The sequence below is a fragment of the Anolis sagrei genome, chromosome 2, assembly GCF_037176765.1.
Source record: "Anolis sagrei isolate rAnoSag1 chromosome 2, rAnoSag1.mat, whole genome shotgun sequence".
NCBI lineage: Eukaryota > Metazoa > Chordata > Lepidosauria > Squamata > Dactyloidae > Anolis > Anolis sagrei.
Window position 1 is genome coordinate 152,861,317 of NC_090022.1, and position 25,385 is coordinate 152,886,701.

The following is a 25,385-nucleotide window of genomic DNA, read 5'->3' on the forward strand; positions in this document are numbered from 1 at the left end:
GTCATTGGTGAGGGTCTCAGTGGTTTCAGGAAGTGAGCAAAGGTACTGCAAGTCCCATCATCCATCTCCAAAGTTTTCCAAACAACACCAGGACGTAACGTGGGTCATGAGAGGTCTATGTGCCAAGTTTGATCTTGATCCGTCATTGGATGAGGTTTGCAGAGGTCTCAGAATGTGAGTGAAGGTACTGGAAGTTCCATCATCCATGGTCCACCCTTCTCCAAAACTGCAGCAGAATGTAGAGTGGGTCATGGGGGCTCTGTGTGCCAACTTTGGTCTTCATTGGTCATTAGATGAGTTTTGCAGCAGTCTTGGGTAGTGGAGGTACTTGAAGTCCCATCATCCATGGTCTGTCGTACTTCAAACTGCTCCAGGATGTAGAGTGGGTCATTGAAGCTCCATGTGCCAAGTTTAGTCTTGATGAGTCATTGGCGAGGGTCTCAGTGGTCTCAGGAAGTGAGTGAAGTGACTGCAAGTCCCATCATCCATTTTCAAATTCTTCCAAACCGCACCTGGATGTAGAGTGGGTCATGCTGGGTCTCTGTGTAAATTGTGGTCCTGATCCATCATCGTTGGCAGTTGTATTGGTCTTAGGAAGGGAGTGCAGGTATTGCAAGTCCCATCGTCCATGGTGCATCCTCCTTCAAACTGCACCTGGATGTAGAGTGCATCATGGAGACTCAGTGTGCCAAGTTTGGTATTTATTGGAATTTGGATGAGGGTTGCAGTGGTCTGATGAATTGAGCAATGGTACTGCAAGTCCCATAATCCATGGTCCATCCCCGGCCAAACGACACCAGGACGTAAAGTGGGCCATGAGAGGTCTATGTGCGAAGTGTGGTCCTGATCAGTAATTGGATAAGGTTAACAGCGGTCTCAGAATGTGAGTGGTGGTACTGCAAGTCCCATCATCCATGGTTCATCCTCCTCCAAACTGCAGTAGGATGTAGAGTGGGTGATGGGGGCTCTGTGTGCCTATTTCTGTCTGTATTGGGAGTGTTCTGACCCAGCCCCCTTTGGCCTTTCCTTTCCTCTCTTTCTCATCTCGGAATCTTGGATTTGAGGCTGGCCAATCAGAGAGCATATGCAAAGTTCCTTCTGTCATGCCCTGTTTCTGCCATGAACCCTCTTCTCCACCAGGGGCTCCTATTGAAGCTGCCCAATCAGAGACCATATGCAAATAGCACCACTGCGGCAGCCAATCCGAATGTTGGAACTTTCAGGCTGGCCAATCAGAACGCTGCCACATACCCCTTCCGCCCTTCCGCCCTTCCGCCCTCCACAATTCCTCTGTCCGATACAAACACTCTTCTTTATTATATATATAGATATAGATAGTCTCTTAACAATCTAATGATTACGTAAAGGAAAGAAACCAACACAGGAATGAAAACAAGTCTGATCATCAATGTGTATTACAAACTATTTCAATTTCATTTGAGATTAACACAATCTAGAGATTTTAGCAAACTTGAAGTGTTTGGCTTTGAATCTTGTGCATGAAATAGAAAAAAACTCCCCACATTGTTTAATTTACCTCCACTGTAATAGCACAAGATCGGATGGACACCAGTTCTACACAGCGGGTAGCCTGCTTAATGTTTTCTCTCTCTTGGAATGGGTCAGTCACTGCTGGAAGTCTGTAATAATGGCAAAATGTGTCCCTGATCTAGCACCTATTTTTACTTGTTTGGGGAAAAAGTGAATTTATAAGGAATGAAGAATATATTGGTGACAAATCTAACCTCTTAACTCTCTTCAGCCTCTAGGGTCAGAGCAGATTTTAAAATGAAAGCTTGTGTTGTACGTTGTTGACAATATTATTTGACCCATGTCTCCAAGGCCAAAATCTACATTTCTTTTGTGTGGACCACAAGTTGCTGGAAAATGATCTAAGAAACAATAAAATACCATCTTCTTTTATTTCCCGTCCCCCACATCATCTGTATATTTTGCCCCTCATTATAAGAAATAGCAGTAATGGACAAGTTGAGTCATTGCCATTAATTGCCATAGGTCTTCCATGAAATAACATGCGTAAAAGATACACACTATTGCATTTTTTAAAATAACATGCTTCCAATTCACATTTACACAGGCTATATGTGCCTAATTGATCAATAAACATGTTTGCCAGGGAGCTCATGCCATTTCTATTTACTGACCTAAAAAACAACTGGTGCTATTACCAATTACAGTAGGTTTTTCACTTTCACAGATGAAAGGTAGAAAAAACATATTTGTTATATGAAAAAACACAAGCTAGGTGACTTAGAGATTCTTAGAAAGAACAAATTCATTAAATCCACAAAGTTAAATCAGCAAATTTGGAGAACAAATCGTCATGCACTGAATGAGCAACTGTTATGGATGGAAAACTATATGTCTCACACCATCTGGTGCACACAGTATTTATTTATTTATTTACTTACCACATTCATATCCCACCCGTCTCACCCTAAAGGGGACTCAAGGCAGCCTTAAGAATGCACAATAAAGTATAGACTTTCTAAAAAAGAGATAAAACTTCAATCCCTGAGTATACTAAACCTATCAAATATTGGAAGAATTAGGGAAGGCAAACTCATCAAGACAGGTTAATATGATGTAAGTCAATTTGCAGGTGCTTATGCTTTCCTTCCATAGCTAGATTGGGGTATATATATATTTTACTGGAGGAACATCATGGATAGAATAGTAGATCAAAAGGTTATCTTCGGTTACCCTTTTCTGTTTAAAAGCACCAATCAAACAATTTTATACTAAATTTTATATTAATTTTTGGCTCATTTTATATGGACTATTGACTACATCTAATGAAGTAGACTGAAACCACAAGAGCTTAAGGAAAATAAAATGTGCCAGTTTCTAAGATATCAAGAGGCTGTGGTTTGAATCGGTTTCCTAAATGTAAGAACATGCAATTTTCTAGGCTAAAATAATGAGATTGCATCTTATTTTTTTCCAGAGGGAATTGTAACTCTGTATCCAACTCTGTCCATTTTTAGTGGAGTAAACATTCATGGTGGAACATATTTCCAATCACTTTTGCAAGGGAAACCCTTAGTCTATATACTAAACTAACTAAACTGTTTCTCATTGAGGACTTGAGAATTTGGCAGTGTGGGATTGAACCCCAACAAACAGATCTCAGCTGGGGCAGAGAAGGTAGAGGAAGCAGTGGCCATGAAAAGGCTGGTGGGAAGGTCAGATAGAGGGGTGCGGCTTCCTACCAGCATTTCCGTGATCACTGTCAGCTTCCTACTAGGTCTGACAGAGTGGTACAACTTTCCACCAGGCTTTTCACAGCCATCACCACCTTGCTTTACTTACTTACTTAGGCGATCCCTCGTTGTCCGAGTAGGATAATCCTCCAGGTGACCGTGGAGTCCTATTCTTAATTTGCATCATCTCCCGCAGTGAGGGCATTGGTTTCCAGGTGGAAGGCGATCTTGGTCGGGGTTGGCTTGATGTGCTTTCCTCTTGGCATGTTTCTCTCTTTCGCCTTCCATTCATGCCTCTTCAAATTCTGCAGCAATGCTGGTCACAGCTGACCTCCAGCTGGAGCACTCAGAGGCCAGGACTTCTCAGTTCTCAGTGTCTATGCCAGAGTTCTTAAAGTTGGCTTTGAGCCCATCTTTAAATCTCTTTTCCTGCCCACTAACATTCCATTTTTCATTCTTGAGTTCGGAGTACAACTGCTTTGGGAGATGACTGGTCCAGTGGAGTTGATGGCAGAGGACCATCGCTTCAATGCTGGTGGTCCTTGCTTCTTCCAGCACGCTGACATTTGTCTGCTTGTCTTCCCAATAAATTTGCAGGATTTTCCAGAGGCAGTGCTGATGGAATCGTTCTAGGAGTTGCATATGACGTCTGTAGACAGTCAGCGTTTCGCAGGCATATAGCAGGGTTGGGAGGACAATAGCTTTATAAACAAGCACCTTGGCATCCCTACGGATGTCCCGGTCCTCAAACACTCTTTGCTTCATTAGGAAAAATGCTGCACTCACAGAGCTCAGGGGGTTTGTTTTTATTTTCCCTTGGAAGACGTCTGTGTGTGATTTTTTTTAAATGTGTGGAGGTCAGTGCACAACTGATCAACACACAGTCTTCACAGAGTGAAGTTCCACGGGTGGCATAGTTTAACAAGACAGCTGTGGCTTCTCAGTCTGTTGCAGCCTTCTTCCGCCTTCACAGCTGTTGTAACATGTACCATGTTATCCTCCGCCTGCTCCGCCGTTGAGGTCTCTGGGTCTTCGGACTGTGCTTGGTCTGGAACCTCCTCCGCAGCCACTCCTGGGAGTGCATGACTCCAGTTGTTGTGCCCACAGGTTCATTGGAACACACAAGCCCCCTCACCACGACAAGGTGACAGTCCATTGAGGGGGACCTTGCATTGCATTTTACAGCAAATCCTTTTTTTATAATGCACACCTTCAAAATTGAGGTGTGTGCATTACATGTGAGGGTGCATTATACTCGAGTAAAAAGACTATGTCATAAATTCTCCTAGAAGAGTGATGGTACTCTTAATACTCAGCCAGGTGATTAATTCATCTCTAGTATAGATGGAACACTGTCTATAACTGGGAGCAACGTTTGCAATCTGCTGCTGAGATCACTTTCAGTCCTAGTTCATTAAATCCTTTTAATGGAAGATAGTAAGATAGTACCACCGTTGCTTTTTGGATGCAGAACATGCTTTAATGCAACATATGCTTTAGTGCAGAAGCATGGACCCTTTTTCAAATGCTCATTAATGTATCCAACGTTTACCACCTATAATCTGAATCTAAGCATTTAGAATATTCTAGGATAGTCTACTTTCACTATGACACTTGTACATCAGGTCTTGTATGAATTGTGACTTGCCAAATTGATGTGAACCTATCAGCCAAATACGAATGCCCATCTAGTGGATGATACAGCACTTCTCTTTGTTGCCTGCCTTGGTTATCAAGCACTTGGTAAGCCACAGTGAATGGCTGATGGAGTGTGTCCAACTTCATATACAACAGGTAGTGCAGCCTGGGGGAAGTTCTTGTCATAAAGCTTTGGGAGTTTTAAATAGGCAGTCATGGATAATACAACTGCATTTCTTACTAAAGATCATGGTGCAGTATTTAACTACACACCGGAGAGCTGCTATTAAGTAGGTTGAGATACAAAAATTACAGACAGAAAGAGTGCCTCTATACTGTGCTATTACTATATGTATATATATTTAAAGTTCTCATTGCACTCTTTACTTAGAAAAAAACATTCTCCTTATATTTCTGTTTCTTTTCTCCTTCATGCTATGGCAGTGGTGCTCCATGCTGATGAGGCAATACTTGGTGCAACCCCAGACAGTCATTTTTCAGGTAATTTCTTAGGATACCAAATCTGGCCCATATATATGAAGCAGGTCAGGTTCCCCAGTTTTGGAGGGGGCATTCTGTCTGCACCCAAGAAGGCTGGGTTAACAATCTAATCCTGCTTTTGCCTGGTACTGAAAATAAAGAAGGTAACAATCTTGTATTCAGACCATCGGGAGAGTAGCATGAATACTGCCCATGGTTGGACTTCCACCATTTTCAGTCTTCCAGAATGTAGCCCAACAACCATGCATTACGGTCTGCCATGTGCTTGGTAGTCTCTCTGTTTCTGACTTTGTAGGCAGGCATGAAAAACAGGACACTTATTGAGCCAATGGGGGACTGTCAAAAATGGCTGGGGGTCTGCATTTTGTTTCATGCCTCACAAATTATATGAGTCAACCAATACTTTTTCAGCAGCAACATAACAATAACAACAACAACAACTTTGTTCTTATATCCCTCCACTCTCTCTCCGAGGGTGCTCGGGACGGCTTACGTATGGGACAGAATGACCACAAGACATAAAACCAAACCAATCAATCAAAACAAAAACACAATAAAATAAAACATAGTAAAATATAATGATCTAGATAAAAACAGAATTAAATAAATAAAATAAATAAAAGAGCAGCACTGAAACTCCATCAGAACGATGCTTGACAAAGAACAATAACCAGAAATACTGAAATGGGCATGGTATAGTGCAAAACAGTGTGTCATAGAGCTGGGCAGTTGGGAGCAAGAGGAGGGCCTCTTTGGCAATCTTAGAGTCCTCTTTGGCAATCTTAGATAGGTGGGGCCCGAACTGTTTATATAATGAATCTTCTCAACCCCCCCCTCCCCGGGGGGGGGGGGGGCTCAGGATGGCTCACACTCGGCAACAATTCAATGCCGCAACGTATAGACAAATACAACAATATCATACCAATTTAAAACAATAGATAGTACAATTAAATTAAAAACAATTAAATTAAAAACAATACACAGTCTATATGCCTTATACGATTGTGTTCTACACAAGTTATTCAAAGTAAATAGCTTACACATAAAGATATACAGTATACTATATAAATAGATGTGTGTGTGTGTGCTAGGAAAACTTTCTGTTCAGTAGATGTTTTACAAGTAACTCCAATACAATCTGTTCATTATTCATGAAAAAATGCATGGTAAGATAAACCAAACTGGGAAGGCTTGCATAAATATGTGTATCTTCAAAGTATGCTCCTTATAAGAAGAACTGCCAATGTATGTGTAATGTGAGTGGGAAGAACATGCCACATAACTGGGTCTTTCACTTTTAACTGCATTTCTGCCAAAGCTACAAACAGACCCAAGGAACATGTTGTACTCCAAGGTGGGCTACTTCAGATCACTCAGAAGGCTATAGGATGAAAGGCAGAATGTGTTTCTTGGCTTCTTGTAAGGTCGCATCCCTCTTAACAGGAATATTGCAGTTTTCCAGCATTTGGACTATTGTATCTGTGAGAAAATGCAGGTCTCCCTCCTCAGGAAGAGCATTCATTGCACTTCATTGCCATTTTTCATAACCTTATGAAATATGGCTACAATGAGTGATGTGATCCCTCTTCCCTCCTCCTCCTTCTATTAATACAGGAGGGTTTCTACCAGTTTTATTTCTGACAGAAGTGAATGATAGCAAAGGGACTATCTCTAAGTTTTCATGTAATAATGTCAATTCTAATTTTATTTTTCTTTATTATTATTTTTTGAAATGTTCTACTCTTTCATTTCACATTTCATAATTTTCTTGAAAACAGAACTTCTGCTCTGCCACCAATGATCTGTCCTCAGTAGTAAAGTTACCTCCACATCTGTACAGATATTGTGCTATTGCTCTTGGAAAGGACAAATAGGAATACTGTACAAAACTCAAAAGAAATTGTAGTGATTTAACTATGCAGAAAAGCTCTAATTATGTATCAGTAAAAGTTATGGTCATTTTAAAACTAATGCATAAAAAGCCCGATGTTTCAAGAATGGTGAAACAGGTTACTATACAACAAAGATTTGGGTGAATCTGAGAAGCTGAGGTTTATCTTGATTTGATGGATTTCAACAAAAATCCCTATTTTTGCCAAGGCAAGGCTCTTTTTTTGCTCATAATACAGCTTCCTTCTCCAGCACCGATTGCAAAGGAGCCTTAGTGAAGCGTCCTACTGTATGCATGACTCCCACTGTAGTATATGCCATTTCCCTAGGTTGTAACTTGACTTGTAAAGGGAAAAGTAACAGGTGGACTTATAATGAATTGGCTCCTGTCCAACCCATTTGAAAATCTAAGCCAATAAGAGGATATCTGGGATGACCAACATTAACAGTAAAAGACTCAGCATAGCTTTTGAATTGCATTTGCTTAAAGCATTTAGTTAGAAGAAGGCAGGGGTGAGAGGGGCATTGTCAACATGGATAGGTATGGATTTTATTCCTCCAGGAAGGCACTGTCTAAAAAATTCAGAGGGATGAGTCCATAATTATATTTCTAAAGCTTCAGGGGAAATCCTCAAGATGCTTCCTGCTCCAAGGACAGCTCTGATAAAAGCCACTGTTTTTCCTGCCTTTGTAACACCAGGAGCCGTTACACCAATCCTCTTTCTTAATCCAAATTTACTTGTGTACCTATCTGGTAGCAGACCGACTGGGACCAAAAGTTTTCAAGAGGGAGAGATAAATAGGGCTTGGTTCAACAGTTGCTGGTGTCACAAAGGTGTTGCTTTTATTCCGACACTTTTCTGAAATTACTTTGAGTAGCTCCTTTAAATTTCAGACTGAAATCTGGAGTAGATTAACCAAATAATGTCACAGAAGCCACCCACCATATTTTCCACAGCCATTAGAAATAAATTAACTTCATAAAGGTTATAGTTCTATACATACTTGAGATTAAGGACACACCCATATAGGCCATGTAATTCAGGGTGGGCGAGAATTGATCCTGTGGGATCCACATGTTTCTTCTCTCTCAGTGTTGGATAAGGCTACCAAATGTGGTTTTGCTCCACGTTAGCTGAAGTTGTGGAATGGTCCAGAGCTTCCCCACACTTTGGGCATGTGTAGACTGGTTGATTCTGAGTCAAAACCAGCCACACTGTTTACTAGGCTTGTGCAATTTGGCTGGAGGATGGTCCATTTTTGGTATCCGGGTTTTGTTGCGTACCCAGATCTGTTTTTGGGAGCCTCTCAAAAATCAGCAAATGGAAAAATCTGTGCTTGGACAAGGAGCAAAAAAATCAGGGAAGGTCCAGCCCATTGGTGTTAATGGGGAACTTACAAGGCTCCCTTTTCTTTTCCTGGAACCCTTTCTTATCTTCCTTTCAAGGGAGTCTGGATTTGAAGAATGGGGTTAAGAAAGCATCCCTCCTGGGACCCTTTTCTTTCTTTCTTTCTTTCTTTCTTTCTTTCTTTTCAAGGAAGTCTGGGTTTGAGCAATGGAGTTAAGGAAGCAGTGTGCAAGACATGTCATGGCATTCTTCTATTCTAATCGGCCCAACAGGCAGGGCTCGCAGGGAAAACCCATGCAAGCAGAACGTGGCAACCATACAGGGGAGGAGGAGCCATGATAGACGGCCAAGTGTTCCTGTTACTGATGAAAAAATGTGACTGTTATGGCCATCCAACCAAGTTGAACAAGCCAAATTGGCCAAAGGGAACCGACCACTCAAAATCCATGCACAAGCCTACTGTTTACATGGTCATCCCACTTTCTCCAGGCTCCACAGTGTGGACACAGGGATGGTGCTTATCTTAGTGGTCTTGTCACCATTGCTACAGTGGCTAGTGAGCTCCAAGGAGTTCCTGGCCATCCTGGGGCACCATTGCTGACCTTTGCCAGAGTATCTGTGTGAATTGGAGAGGGGAGATAAGGTTGGCCATCCAATTGGACTGAACTGATTTCAACCTTGCTGGATGGTCAAGGCTCTGTGCCACTGCTGCTGTAAGATAGCGTGGGACAATGAAGCATTCCTCACTAGCCCCAGAGTGTCCTACCTACATAAATGAACCCTATGTCCCATGTATTTAGCCAGTTTGTGTGGGGTCACAGTCATTTAGTCATTCTCTGACAGGGTAATTTTGCATGTGGTTGGACAACTATGCAAGAAGAAACAATTGAGAATAAGTTTTTAGACAGTGCTGTTGCATTTCCAAAAGAGGTGAGTTTAATTTCATTACATTCTTCACCATCCTAAGTGTTTTATGTGTTTTATATAGCACTATCATTATCTGTGGTGCTTTATTGAATAAAATAAGTGGGCTCTGTCCTTCCAGTCAGAATCGAAATGGTGAATAGATGAAGGAGTGAATGGCGTTTGCTTTGGTTATAGATTAGCATGAATCAAGGAGGGACAACCAAAGGAGGAAAGGAACCTGCAACATTAATCAAGAATGACTGTGCACAGATACTCTGTCATGTACACTTATGTGACTGGTACAGTGGTCAGGATCAAATACTCCTCACTTCCACACCTTGAGAATTTTGCCTATTTTGGGTTCTGCTTCAACTCCCTCCAATGTATTGTTGGAGGAGAAACAGGCTTCCAAGAAGTAGCTACATTAGTGAATAGCTGAACTCTTTCTAACATGGAAGTTGAGAGGCAGTATGTTCTTGTGAGTAGCGCAGGATATGAGGCAAAGGAGACATGGCTATTATTTCTCTCACTATCTTGAAGCTCTCAGCCTAAGCTCCCTAACAAGAATTAAGAAAATCTGTATACACTACCCTGAATCAAGTGTCTTGTCCTCCTTAGGGATGTTATCAGTTGCTCATATGACCAAGAAAGTATCATAAAATGGAGAGCAATGTATAATACATATTAGGGATGTGTGATCTATTAAAAATGGTTCAAAACTGGGGGACACTGGTGCTTCGTTTCTAAAGTATATTTGGTGACAAACTCATTACTATAATGAGACTAACAAAATTGTGTTACTATTTTGTTACAGTAATTATGTGCATGCACATAATTCAATGACTATAACTGGAAAAACTTCAGAGGCTCCTTTCTCCCTCATTTTTAAGTTATTGGAGTGAAAGTTGCTCCCAAAAAAGAAACTGAGCAGATACTAGATAGAGGATAGATAAATACATAGATAGACAGAGTCTTCTTGAGGGAGGTAAATGCTTGTTGTGGATTGTTGTGACCATTTATCCCATTTCTGCTTGCTTCATCTATAGTGTTGCCCCATGATGCACTTTCCCCTGTCCTAAATTGAAAACCTACCTCACTGTTTATTCTTTTTGGGTTCCCCTCAATTACATATTTTCTTTCCTACCTCATCCAGAGTTTTATGATTTTACTTCGTCCATTAGGCTTGCCCATTCTGTTCGATTTTATATTGTGTTAATTTGTTTTATTTATTTTATTTTGCTACTGTATGTATTTTATTTTGATGTAATTTTTGTTGTCTGCATTCTGTATTTTATTTTGTTGTATTGTATCTTTGGGCTTGGTCTCATGTTAGCTGCCCCGAGTCCTCCTTGGGGAAATAGTGGTGGGGTATAAATAAAGCGTATTATTATTATTATTATTATTATTATTATTATTATAGATTTTTTGTAAATAGTTTCAAGTGATAAGTACTTTTTGTAATACTTCCTTAAATTGTTACACAAACTAAAAAATTATACTCCTCTCATAGGCACTCCAATCCTGACACATGATGATCTTGGTGCTTGCCTTGCAGTTCTTTGGGCATTCATCCAGTTCAAAAGCTCTTGTGTTTTACCCTGTAGTTTTACAAAAGATCTGGACTTTTAGGCATGTGGATGACCCTCCAAGTGTAATCACTTTGCTGTGGGGTTAGGGAAAGGAGTTAGTGGTGAGTGGGACTGGTTGTTTAGAGATTATCATTCTCACCAGCTTTCAAGTGGTCTGTAGAAGGTTCAAATAGTTATCTGCTTATGCAACACTTTCTCATGTGTAGATGATTAGTTTCAAATAAATATTTCAATAAAACATGTTGAATGTCTTTTTTGTGTTATAGAAAACGAGACCATACATGACATGTTATTCTTGCCCTGAGTACCAAATTTCTAGCCACCTTGAATTGCCTTCGGGCTGAGAAAGGCAGGATATAAATACTGTAAATCAATCAACCAACCAATCAATCTACTTTGTTAACTGAGATCTCTTTCGCCCTGTGTATGTGTGTATTCTCATATAAAGAAAGAGCTTTCAATTTTTTCATGGAAGTAGCCACATTGGTTTGATGTAGAATAAAATGACAAAAAAATATTGTGGTAGCATAAGGGTTAGTGCTTTAATTTATCTTATTTTTCACTGATGGCATTGGTCCAGTTCTCCTGGTATGTGATGTGGAAGAAGAGCTGCTATGCCCACAAAATGCGCCAACCACACAAGTGATGCAAAAATCCGCACAAGTTCCACGGAAACTACCTTGTAACCATACCAGATATTCCAGAAAATGGCCAATGTTACAGATAGTCAAGACTATGAAATACAACAGATGTACAAGACGTATGAGAATGGTGCCTATAAACACAGAATTGCTCAGCAACTTTCTACTTGTCATTGTAAACATCTGTATTCTGTAAAATGACACAGTATAATAATAGATAGGGGTGATGCAGTAAGTCAGGGAAAAAAGGCACAGGGAGTCCTTCTTAGTACTTATTCAGGTTAAAATATTCACATTCTCAAACACAACCATTGGCATCACATATTATTACCCCATGAACTTCCTTCCATATCAGACCTGATGATGTAGATTGGCATGTCAATCCTGAAAGTTAGCATTCTCCACTATTTTTTGGAATACAGATGTTTTGCCTGGAAACAATGCAGACCACTAGGTGTTACCAGCTGATGTTTTGAACCATTAGTGAATCAGATGTTCCACCTCCTTCCGAGTCATTGCACCAATTCCTTTCTAGTTTTATGAAATAAATGAATTGGGTTGGCATGGCTATGGATATTTGGCCTGGAATGGGTAATATGAAATGGTCCCTGGGAAATTGATGATGGTGATGATAATTTATCACAATACAAAATGTACATGGCTACTTTACATGGCTCCAGTCTTGATGGGCAGTAGAGCTCAATTAAGGTCACATGGTAAATCCCATGACCAAACAAGGATTTGAAGTCTCTCTGTTTAAAGTTCAGCATTTTAAACAAATGTTTTGGATTTTGGATTTCCTACCTACATTTTTAATATTTATATTTGCATATGTACATAATGAGATATCCTGGAGATGGGATTCAAGTCTGAATATGAAAGGCACTCATGTTTCATATATATCTTATGCACATGGCCTGAAGGTAACATACAATAGTTTTATAGTGCACACAAAAAGTTTGTGTATATAGAACCACGCAAAAGCAAAGGTGTCTATATCTCAGCTACCCATGTGGATGATTTGGAGTATTTTGGATTTTTGGGTTTTAGAGAAAGGATGTTCAACTATAAAAATGGTACAAAGAGTGAGACATGGTGTAAGTAAAAATATCCAATGATTACTTAGTTGAATTATAATAATTATAATAAAAAATTATAATATGCACCATTATAGTATTATACCTGCTTGCAATTGAGGAGTTAGAATACAATAACACAATAATACAATAATAATAATAATAATAATAATAATAATAATAATAATAATACAATAATAATACATTTGCTTTTGAACTGTGGTGTTGGAGGAAAATTCTGAGAGTGCCTTGGACCGCAAGAAGATCCAACCAGTCCATACTCCAGGAAATAAAGCCCGATTGCTCATTGGAGGGAAGGATACTAGAGGAAAAGATGATGTACTTTGGCCACATCATGAGGAGACAGGAAAGCTTAGAGAAGAAAATGATGCTGGGGGAAATGGAAGGAAAAAGGAAGAGGGGCCGACCAAGGGCAAGATGGATGGATGGGATCCTTGAAGTGACTGGCTTGACCTTGAAGGAGCTGGGGGTGGCGATGGCCGACAGTGAGCTCTGGCGTGGGATGGTCCATGAGGTCATGAAGAGTAGGAAGCGACTGAATGAATAAACAACAACAACAAATACAATAACCCTAAACTAGATGTTAGGTGTGTTTCTGAATGTTCAAAACACAAACAGTATTTGTTATAGGAAGAGATGATTACAATTACCGCAGGGCTGAATGTAGGGATTTCAACTTCCTTCACTACTGTGGTCTGGAGAGAGATCCTGCCTTTGAAATTACTAGTTTGTTGGGAAAATAATGCACATTGGTTTCAATGTATAGTTTTGACTTGAGAGAAAATGTGGTGTTTCCACATATTGATATACCTTGACTAAACAAATTGAATGAAGTCCTTTATAACAGATGATTAGAAGCTATTTTTTTGTTCTCTGCCTAAGATTACAAAAATGGAAAGGAAAGCATTTGCCAGGATTTATTTTGTATATGAGTATGAATGAGATGTTTGGTTGTGCATTGTGTAGGCTTCCCTTTTTCCAATTCTCCTCCTCCTCCATCAGTGAACAAATGTGTAGATTTTTTGCAAACAGTAAGTGGGTAAGTACTTCTCTGAGTAGCTTACAATGCTTAGTATATTATTTTTTAGCTTTTATAGTTTTAAATCTAAGGATCTATCATCTATCTATCTATCTATCTATCTATCTATCTATCATCTATCTATCTATCTATCTATCTATCTATCTCACATCGCTTTGGATGCTTTGCAGTATATGAATTTGTGTATTTATTTGTTTGTTTATTAGTGTGTATTTGTATGCCCTCAAAATAAATTGATGGTTGTACCAACAACTATTTTGCTGTTACTTCACATTTATATTTGATATCCATTGGATTTTTGAAATGTTAGTTGTAATTTTGTAGCATTTTAATTGTGATGTGTGTCTACATCCTTTACTGGTAAGGCACTGCTGTCTAGCTGAGTTGGGGGTGAGCCCAACTGTCTTCGCTCCTGAAGTCCAGATTAATTGGCCATGATGTCACTGCTCCCCCTTGTGTCCACTGGGCTAAAAAGCCCTTCTAGCACAAAACCAGAGGAGCCCAAGATGCCATGCCTTATGCTGTGAAGCCACCCATGGCAGCAGTATCAGCACCATGCATTTTGCACAGTACAGAAAACTTTTGTTGGGTGTCATTGCTGATGGGGGAGACAGCCTTTTTTCCCCAAGGCTCAGCATTGGATAAGTCAGTGTGTTTCGTGGCACCTCTTTTAACCTTGAAGCATCTTCAGCTTCCTCTCGAATCTGAAATCAGAGAATATTTTTGAAATGAGGAACATTGCTTCATTAGGGGAGTAATTTTGCAAAAGTATCTCCCCACCCTTCCAAAAAATTTTTGCTATATGAATGTTTTGACAGATGAATGGAAAACCTGTCACATATTTAAATGACGCCCCCCCCCCAAAAAAAAACAGTTGGAAAATTGCTTGTAGTTTAAACTGCTTTTTATCTGGTATAGGCATCAACTGGAACATGGTCATGATGTTGGTCAGAGGAAAATGTCCATCGCAAAAAAGCAATGCTGTTTATACTCTTGAAATATAGTATGGCCCCCATATACCCAAGACTAGTGGTTTCATTTATGTCTCACAAAATATACATTTTATAGATATCCCGGTGTGACTCTGTGCTACACATGCAGTGGAAAGTCCTTCATTTCAATAGGGTTTGCTATCGTCTGTTGTTTCACATGCCAGCACGAAGTCAAGGGACATATCCCTTGAGGATACGAGGTTGTACTGTATAGTTACATTATTTTGGCACCAGGATACATTCTGAACACTATAAAACCATACAAAACACACACACACACACACACACACACACACAGACAAAGATAACACTGATGGATAAAAATGATTAAAATGAATTTGTGGGACCAAGATTTTTCTCCCATAATCTCAGCAAAGCAGTAACCTATACAGAGATATATATTGCAACTTCATGCATAGACATGTTTGATACTAAGAGTGCACACCTCTGAGATTCATTTCCAGGTCAACAGACTTAAGAGTTGACATGTCCCATTGGACTGCGGTGATTCAATGTTATGCTGGCGTGTACAGGAATAGACTTCAGGTCTAGTATTAGGAAGTCATTATCATTTTTTTATTTAAGTGTTTTAATGTGGCCTTTCATCTACATACTCATGGCAAATCACAAGTGAAGAAAAAATTTTTAAAGGAAAAATACCACAGTCATTAGGCTTGTGTACGGATTCGGGGTGGTTGGTTCCCTTTGGCCAAACTGGCTTCTTTGGCTGGGTTGGAACGCCGTAACGGCAAATGCTCAGCCGTCACATTTTTCATCCATCATGGGACTATTTGACACCCAATCACGGCCCTTTCTTCCCTATTCAGCACCAATCGGACTGAAGCCAAGTTGCCTTGCTTCTGGCTTGGCCTCTCTCTTGAATTTTTTTTTAATTTTCCTTTTTTTTTGATATTTTATTTATTTAGTTTTATTTGGTTTATTTAGCTGACTGGGAGTTGGGAACGTGCAGGATGGGTGGGTGGCTTGGAGAGTCACTCTTTTAGCTTCTTTTTCTCCTCACCTCCTCTTCTTCAGAAAATACTTCTGAAATTGACCAGATATCTCTTCCATTTATTGAAAACCTTTACTCCCTTAATAATCTGTAAGTTTTGAAACAAAACCAACATTATTAAAAAAGGAAATACTTCTAAAAGGTAATAATAATTAATAATAATAATAATCCAAGCAAACAAAAAGAAAAGCCTAATTCTCAGAAAACTACTACTACCTAGTTACCTCTTCTCTAGAGTAGAAGGTTGAAACAACTTTAAGGAAGCATTATACCCGAAGCAGAAAGGAGATTGACAGTGTGAGGGGGGAAAGGCACCACTCCAGGCATTTCCTGCAGTGCAAATCAAGAGAAAAGAGAGGGCTTTTTAAAGGAAGCCCAGGGTAGGATAGCTCCAGGTCAATCACTCTTCCTTCCCTGGGAAGTGGGACGCCCCCTTAAAATGTCTAGGGAAGCTGCCTGCAGTACTTGTTTCCTCTAGATTGAAAGAAACAGCTTTAACAGAGTATTAAAACCGATCTCCTTTACATACAGAAGGGATAGGATCAGAGAAAGAGTGGTATCTTAACTCTGATGCTTTTAATCCAGGTCTTAATGAAGGATATAAGGACAAACAATGCCTAAAATGACGGGATGGAAGCCTGGGAAGTCCCCTCCATAATGGGCCGGATAGAAAATAAATCTTTTGGCTCCCCTGATAAAAAACAGATTTCTGTCCTCCCAAATTCGGGAGGCTCCCAAAAAACAGATCGAGACCCTACCAAAATCCGGGACACCAAAATGGATCACGGTTTACCCAGATTGGACAATAGCCATATTGGTTCATGTGCATCAAATCAAAGTTATATTTCTAAGCATCAGCAAAAGTAAAGGAAATACTATATATATATATATATATATAGGTAAAGGTAGTCCCCTGACATTAAGTCCAGTCATGTCTGACTCTGGGGTGTGGTGCTCATCTCCATTTCTAAGCTGCAGAGCCAGCGTTGTCCATAGACATCTCCAAGGTCATGTGGCCAGCATGACGGCATGGAGCTCCGTTACCTTCCCGCCGGAGTGGTACCTATTGATCTACTCACATTTTGCATGTTTTCGAACTGCTAGGTTGGCAGAAGTTAGGGCTGACAGCGGAAGCTCACGCCGCTTCCCGGAATCGAACCTGCGACCTTTTGATCAACAAGCTCAGCAGCTCAGTGCTTTACCCACTGCGCCACCGGGGGCTCCTATATATATATATATATATATATATATATATATATATATCGGTGTATGTGTATATATAATAATAACAATAATTAAAAGTATTAATCTGGAATAATTATAGTTTACTAATGAATAAAATTGTACACCATAAACAGAAGCTCAGGAAAACATGATAGTCTTTTCATAATGTTTGATGATTGTTATAGTCACATGTAAAGCTTGCCTGAAACCTTTTTTTAAAAGGAATTTTAGCATTTGTTTCTTTATACAGCAATATGCTTGCCACCTGTTCCTTATTTCAAGGCATGATTTCTTATTTATGAACTTTATGTACTGGTGAGGGACACCATAAATGTAAGAAGCAATTTTAATTTCATAAATTTTAAGGGCAGTATATATTCTAAGACAGTAGTGTTAATGTTCTGGCACACTTAACATGCCATTTTCTTACAGATTTACAGTATGTTTTTTTATTGTGGAGCTCTTCAAGTGGCAACTATAATTGGCTACTGCACAGGGAATACATTGCATTTAAAAATAACAGTAATGAATGACTTAGGAGAAAATTGAGTTTTGATCTACCTGACAATCACTGTTGAACAACATCTGTAAGCCCACTACCAAGCTTAACAATACTACAATCAGCCATCTGTAATCTTGGATTCTGAATGCATGGATTCAACCAACCATGGCTCAAAAATATCCTGAAAAAACTCCCAAAAGCAAAGCTTGAATTACACAGGTGTGCAGGAACACTCTGATGTAGCTTTCCTCCATTTCACAGATAATCGTATTGTCTGCAGCACTTATTTGAGTTGTTTGCCATTTTATATAAGCATCTGGGCACTGCAATTAAAGGGAGATGTTAACAAGTTGGAATGTTTCCAGAGGAGGGCGACTAAAATGATCAAGGGTGTGGAGAACAAGCCCTATGAGGAGTGGCTTAAAGAGCTGAACATGTTTAGCCTGCAGAGGAGAAGGCTGAGAGGAGACATGTTGGCCATGTGAGGGAAAGTCATAGGGAGGAGGGAGCAAGCTTGTTTTCTGCTGCCCTGGAGACTAGGATGCAGAACAGTGGCTTCAAACTACAGGAAAGGAGATTCCACTTGAACATGAGGAAGAACTTCCTAACTTTGAGAGCTGTTCAGCAGTGGAACTCTCTGCCCCAGAATGCGGTGGAGGCTCCTGCTTTGGGGGCTTTTAAACAGAGGCTGGATGGCCATCTGTCAGGGTACTTTGAATGCCATTTTCCTGCTTCTTGGCAGGAGGTTGGAGTGGATGGTCCATGAGGTCTCTTCCAGCTCTATGATTCTATGGTTCTATGGTCACCATTTTACTACACTATTATATATAATGAGATTTGGGCATTCGGAGATATTAGTATCCACACGGGGTTCTTGGAACCCAACACTAGTCCTTTGTACTGAACTTTTCCCTAAAAAATATCAAAGTTGTTCTGCTGAACCCGATTTTGGTAGACCCTATCACAACCATTTCCTCCACCCATCAAGTAAGGCAACTTTCTCAAATCCATCTTGTCTTCCCATCTTGAGATGTGCTCACCATCATTCCTTCAAATACCTTAAATCAGCCTTCCTATCCCTGATAACTTCCAGTTGCTTTGGACTACAGCTTCTATTAAAACAGTGTTTCTCAACACTGAGGGTCGGGACCTCTTGGGGGTGTGTGTGTTGTGAGGGGGTGTCAGAGGGGTCGCCAAAGACCACCAGGAAACAGATTATTGTCTGTTGGTCATGGGGGTTCTGCGTGGGAAGTTTGGCCCAATTCTATCGTTGGTGGGGTTCAGAATGCTCTTTGATTGTAGGTGAACTATAAATCCTAGCAACTACAACTCCCAAATGTCAAGGTCTATTTTCCCCAAACTCCACCAGTGTTCACATTTGGGCATATTGCGTATTTGTGCCAAGTTTGGTCCAGATCCATCATTACTTGAGTTCACAGTGCTCTCTCGATGTAGATGAACTACAACTCCAAAATTCAAGGTCATTGCCCACCAAACCCTTCCAGTATTTTTTGTTGGTTATGGGAGTTCTGTGCGCCAAGTTTGGTTCAATTCTATCATTGGTGAAGTTTGAAAAGCTCTTTGATTGTAGGTTAACTATAAATCCCAGCAACTACAACTCTCAATTGACAAAATCAATCCTCCCTATTCCCATCAGTATCCAAATTTGGCACAAATACCCAATATGCTCAAATTTGGATAATGATGGGGATGGGCGTAATGGGTATATGTGCCAAATTTGCTCCAGTGAATGAAAATACATCCTGCATATCAGATATTTGCATTATGATTCATAACAGTAGCAAAATTACAGTTATGAAGTAGCAATGAAAATAATTTTATGGTTGGGGATCACCATAACATGAGGAACTGTATTAAGGGGTCGCGGCATTAAAAAGGTTGAGAATCACAGTATTAAAACCAACCAGTATGGGAAATGATCAGGAATGTTCGGAGCAGTAGTTAAAAACATGGAAGTACCAGGGTTTGAGAAGGATGCCACCATTTTTTTGCCTAACATAATTTCTGTAAGAAGTAAGATAATCCTTGTGAGGTCATTTTGGTATATAAGGAATGACACATTGTGCCTGAAAATAAATAGTGAAAAAGAATGCCAAGGCAAAAGGAATCATAAATACATATATCTATAGTTTGATTTTGACATGCATTAGTATATTTTTTATTAAAACAGAGATTTAGTAAGCTGACTCATTTTCGGGTTATTGTAGGTGTTCTCGGGCTATGTGGCCATGTTCGAAAGGCATTCTCTCCTGACGTTTCGCCTGCATCTATGGCAAGCATCCTCAAAGGTAGTGAGACCTCACTACCTCTGAGGATACTTGCCCTAGATGCAGGCGAAACATCAGGAGAGAATGCCTCTAGAACATGGCCATATAGCCCAAAAAAACCTACAACAACCCAGTGATTCCAGCCATGAAAGCCTTCAACGACTCATTTTCCTTTCTCTTCAGTCAACAGAATATTCAGCCATGGCCTCACTAGCCGGTGGATTAGATGATATGAAGGCTAACTTAACAAGTCCTACTTCGGCAGATATCGGAGCCAGCGTCCCAGGGCCACAGTCATATCCTATTGTGACAGGTAAGAAATGCTAGCTAACTTTGCAAGATCATATGTTAACAATGTGAGACACTATGTGAAGTGGCAGACGTGTATAATGCTATAATCCGCCAGTGTTGGTATGTAAGTGCAGGAGTGGCTGTGCTTGTTTTCAAATTGTTCTGGTTTTGGTATTTGACACCTGTGGTACCAAAAGTTTAAAGGGCACTAACAGTTCATATCTTGTATAAGGTTGTAACTACTTCAGCATTTGAAGGAATAATTTCTCATTGATTTCTGAGATATAAATTAAGACAACATTTTTAACTGAATACATTAGAATAAACTTTGAATAAAGGTCAACTAATGTCCTGACATTTGGAATAGTTTCTTATTTTGGAAATTTTCTTATGGTCTTACTATGCATTGCTTTGGAAAATGGCACTCAGTAATTTTTGGGAAAACCAGGAATCTAACCTTGTTAGAGATCATAACCTTTTGTAAAGTATGATCTTTTTGAGAAGAGATAAAAACTCCCCTGAGTCAACCATCTCTTTAGTGGTAAATATATCCACATGTACTTATGCAAGGCAATTTGGTTTCTCAGCTGTTAGACTGATATACCTAGATATTCGCTTTTAACTGTTAGGAACAGAGATATGACAATGCACAAAAAACAGCAGAATTTTAGAAGTGTTCTTTTCAGAGGCCCCCAAAAAATCTACTCTCCCTTAAAACATCTTGGTTTAAACCATGCTCTCAAGAGATCAAAAATAAAGTAGTAAAGGTAAAGGTTTTCACCTGACATTGTCCAGTCATGTCTAATTCTGGGGGTTGGTACTCATCTCCATGTTTAAGCTGAAGAGCTGGTGTTGTCCATAGCCACCTCCAAGGTCATGTGGCCAGCATGACTGCATGGAGCACTGTTACCTTCTTGCTGGAGCGGTACTTATCAATCTACTCACATTTGCATGTTTTCGAACTGATGGTTGGTAGAAGTTGGGGCTAACAGCAGGAGCTCACCCCGCTCACCAGATTTGAACCTGCGACCTTTTGATCAGCAAGTTCAGCAGCTCTGTGGTTTAACCAACTGCACCACTCGGGGCTCCAAAGTAGTATTTGTTAAAATAACATACTGTAGTTGGTTTACTTACAAACTTCATGTATTCAGCGTACAGGTACTTTGTATATCAATCCAGTTATAGATAGGATTTGAAGTAATTTTTCTGTGCAGGTAACACAGGACATCTTTCTTATAATCTTTCAGTCCGAAGTCTAAAGTATCTGTCTGTTCTGAGAGTCTAATAGAGTCTCTAAAGCAGGGGTCCACAAACTTTTTAAACAGAGGGCCAGGTCACAGTCCCTCAAACTGTTGGAGGGCTGGATTATAATTTGAAAAAAACATGAATTCTTATGCACACTGTACATATTTTATTTGTAGTGCAAAAATCACTTAAAATAATACAATAATTATAATGAAGAACAATTTTGGCTGATGAGATAGGACTGTTGTTGTTATTGTTGTTGTTGTGTGCTTTCAAGTCATTTCAGACTTAGGTTGACCCTGAGTAAGAGCCGGGTAAATGACCTTGGAGGGCTGTATCCAGCCCCTGGGCCTTAGTTTGAGGACCCCTGCTCTAAAGCATATTGTTTCTACTGACTTCTAAAATGGAGTCTGAGTCCTGAATAGTCCCAGATCTGATCACATGATCTGCAGCCCCTTCCACAACATAGAGTTAAGGAAAATTGCATACCAATACACACATATACTATAAAGTAAGCAACCTGAGTTATATACATAATAAATCACTAGTGGAGGCTTGAAGTAGGTGGCTATTTCCAACAGCTTGTTTTGGAGTTCTTCAGGTAGAAGAACTTGTACTTTCCTTGGCTTTTCAAATAAGCTGGAGAAGCTGTATTCTGCATTCTTCTGTTTCAGTGCTGTAGATGGGATGAAGTGCTGTCCAACTTCTTTTCAGAAAGACCTGAGCCCAGGCTTCTCCATTTCAATGGCTAGAATAGAGTCTGCCCTAATTTGAAAGAAAAGTATCCAACTTCTTTTTGGGTACAGATCCTGCTCAATTACTTCTTTATAAAGCTTTCCCCATGTTTTCAGGACCTTTCCTTGGTTGCATTTGTGCTTGATCTTAGTTGGCGGCTATCTCATGTCTAATCATTAGTTTGCCTGCGTGTTTATATTTTTATCTTGTAGGATTGACCTTTATAAAATAATAGAATACTTTTTCAAAATAGAAAATTATTATTATATTTCTTTATACCCTGCTTTATCTTCCCAAAGGGTACTCAAAGCGGCTTGACATAAAAGCATTGGTATCCAATTTAAGGGGCTACAGTGGCACAGTGCGTTAAATTGCTAAGCTACAGAACTTGCTGACCAGAAGGTTGGTGCTTTGAATCCACAGGATGGGGTGAGCTCCCATTGTTAGCCCCAGCTTCCACCAACCTAGCAGTTTGAAAACATGCAAATGTGAGTAGATCAATAGGTACTGCTTCGGCAGGAAGGTAACAGTGTTCCATGCAGTCATGCCGGCAACATGACCTTGGAGGTGTCTACAGACAACGGCGATAAGCACCGTTGGGGATAAGCACCAGCCCCCAGAGTCGGACATGACTAGTTAAGGGGAAACCTTTACATATCCAATCTATACAAATAAAAATGTAATGTTTGTTTGTGGGATTAACAGAACTCAAAAACCACTGGACAAATTGACACCAAATTTGGACACAATACACCTAACAACCCAATGTATGTCCTTCACTTGAAAAATTGAATTTGTCATTTGGGAGTTGTAGTTGCTGGGATTTATAGTTCAGCTACAATCAAAGAGCATTTTGAACTCTACCAATGATGAAATTGAACCAATCTCGGCAGATAGGACTCCCATGACCAACAGAAAACATTAGAAGGATTTGGTGGGCATTGACCTTGAGTTTGGAAGTGTAGTTCACCTACATCCAGAGAGCACTGTGGACTCAAACAATGATGGATCTGGACCAAACTTAGCATGAAGATTCCATATGCCCAACTAGGAACACAGATGGAGTTTGGGGGAAATAGACCTTGAGATTTGGGAGTTGTAGTTACTGGGATTTATAGTTCACCTACAATCAAAGAGCATGCTTAACCCCATGAACGATAGAATTGGGGCAAACTTTCCACACAGAACCCCATGACCAACAGAAAATACTGAAGACCATCTAACTCCCTTCACGAGGGCAAGAAAATTTAATCAAAGCCCTCCTGTCAAAGAGCCCTCTAGCCATAGATATAGATAGATAGATATGATTCACACATAGAGATATATAGTATCATAGATTTGAAAGGGACCCCTAAAGAAGGACAACTATATGTTGCATATTCCAGAGTAGGCAAACCAGACAATCTCCCCATCCACACTGACAAAGAAACAGCAAGAAATACTGTTTACCCACAAGCATAAAGAATTACATAGATTAGAAATGAACACTTTCTCATTACTTTATTTTCCAGATCATCAGACTGGGCCACAGCAACGTGTGTCAGGGGATGGCTAGTTTAAAATATACTAATATACAAACATTAAAACAGAATTAAATACAAACAGCTCTAAGAAATTCAGTTAAAATCCATCAGTACTGAATAATAAGAATCCTAGGTAGCATGATTGCTGGGAGTTATAGGTAAAAGTATCTGGAGAACACTAGATTGGGGAAATCTGAGCTATTGATGTTTCTGTTATAAATCATAATACACATAATACAAAGTAGTTTTATCTTCAAGGCAGGTGTAAAGAGGCGTATATGGGGAGCTCTGAATATTTTTAACAAAGTAATCATTGCTTATCACTAGCTTTTGGACACAGCCCTGATATCTACTAGGATGAAGAGTTGTCTGAAAATAATTTGGATCTGTTTGTGTATGTCATCTAATATTCCACCAATTTCAATATTTTAAGTCTGGAGTTGGGATCAATAGATGACTTCTGTGCGGTTGTATGAGATTGTGCGATAGAACTTGCCCCTGTCCTTCTCATAATGCAAGCAGTGAAGATTTCACTTGCCTTTATGTTACATGTCCAGAGCAGATGAAGAAGATAAGGAGAATTTAATTAGCCATGTTTTATGCTGGTTTACTTCACTGCATGAGGAATGAGGACCACAGGGGTGAATTGGGGGCTGGGGAGCCACGGGCTGTCTGTCCCAGGCAGATAATGACCTAGAAACAGCTTTGTGTACGGGTCTGGAGATCCACGTCTTTTTTCCTTGTGCTCTCCAGTCTGCTTTTATCATGTTTGGAATGCATTTATTTTTCAAGTGATGTTTAAATCCTCCTGGAGTTAAAGAGGGCTGTGTTTGAATGCCATGTGGAAGTGTGGACTGATGATTACTTTATGGATTACAGACAAGTGTATTCAATGTAAATGACACATTAATTAGTTGAAACATTAATTAAGAATTAATTAATTGAGAAGAGGTATACAATAGGCAAACCTCTATGCTGTCTAATGTCCAGCATTAAGGGCTCGCGCTGTTCCCACTGCACTGCTTTTCTTTATCACTCTCCACCCTTTCTTTTTTGCTAATTAATAGTGTTTGCTCGGTCCTTTTGGCCACCCAGCAAATGATTGTGTAGTTTGATTGTTAGCATTTTGTTCAATTAACTGAGAGTAAACAAAATTTTAGGACAGCTATATGATTCTTGAAGGTAATTTATCCAGTCATAAATAGATCTCACTAGCTCACCCGAGATGGAAATAGATGTAGTTATTTCATGCCAAAAGCATTGCATAAAGAAATTAGTATAAAACTGATAAAATAGAGGGAACACAAGTGGATAAATAATTTTAGACCAAAAACAGCTTGTCTGTAACTTTAAATAGTTCTTCCTCCGTGCATGAAGCAGGGCATGGTGGGCAGGCATACAGATGCAGAGTTGTTTGTTCTGCTCCACAGTCGCAAAAGAAGAAGAACTTTATTTTTCTACCCCGCCTCCATCTCCCTGAACGGACTTGGGGTGGCTTACATGAGGCCAAGCCCAGGCAACATACAATTAAAAGCAGAACAATAACAAATTACAAATTAAAATAGCATAAAACAACATAACAATCATAAACAAACATCAAGGAACAAGAGACTAGTTTTGGAGGGGGGAAGGAGGCCAATATGCGAAACTGATTAAAGGGTAAGTGGTTCAATAAGGTGGATAAAAATGTATAATAGCA

At 39.8% G+C, this 25,385-nt stretch overlaps 1 protein-coding gene across 1 annotated transcript in view; it reads left to right on the forward strand.

The window, feature by feature from the left end:
* Positions 1 to 25,385, forward strand: part of PAX5 (paired box 5) — a 280,289-nt gene that overhangs the window by 132,240 nt on the left and 122,664 nt on the right. Inside the window, exon 7 of the mRNA XM_060763745.2 lies at positions 20,076 to 20,205. Coding sequence (XP_060619728.1) covers positions 20,076 to 20,205 — 130 coding nt within the window. The remainder of the gene's footprint in view (positions 1 to 20,075; positions 20,206 to 25,385) is intronic.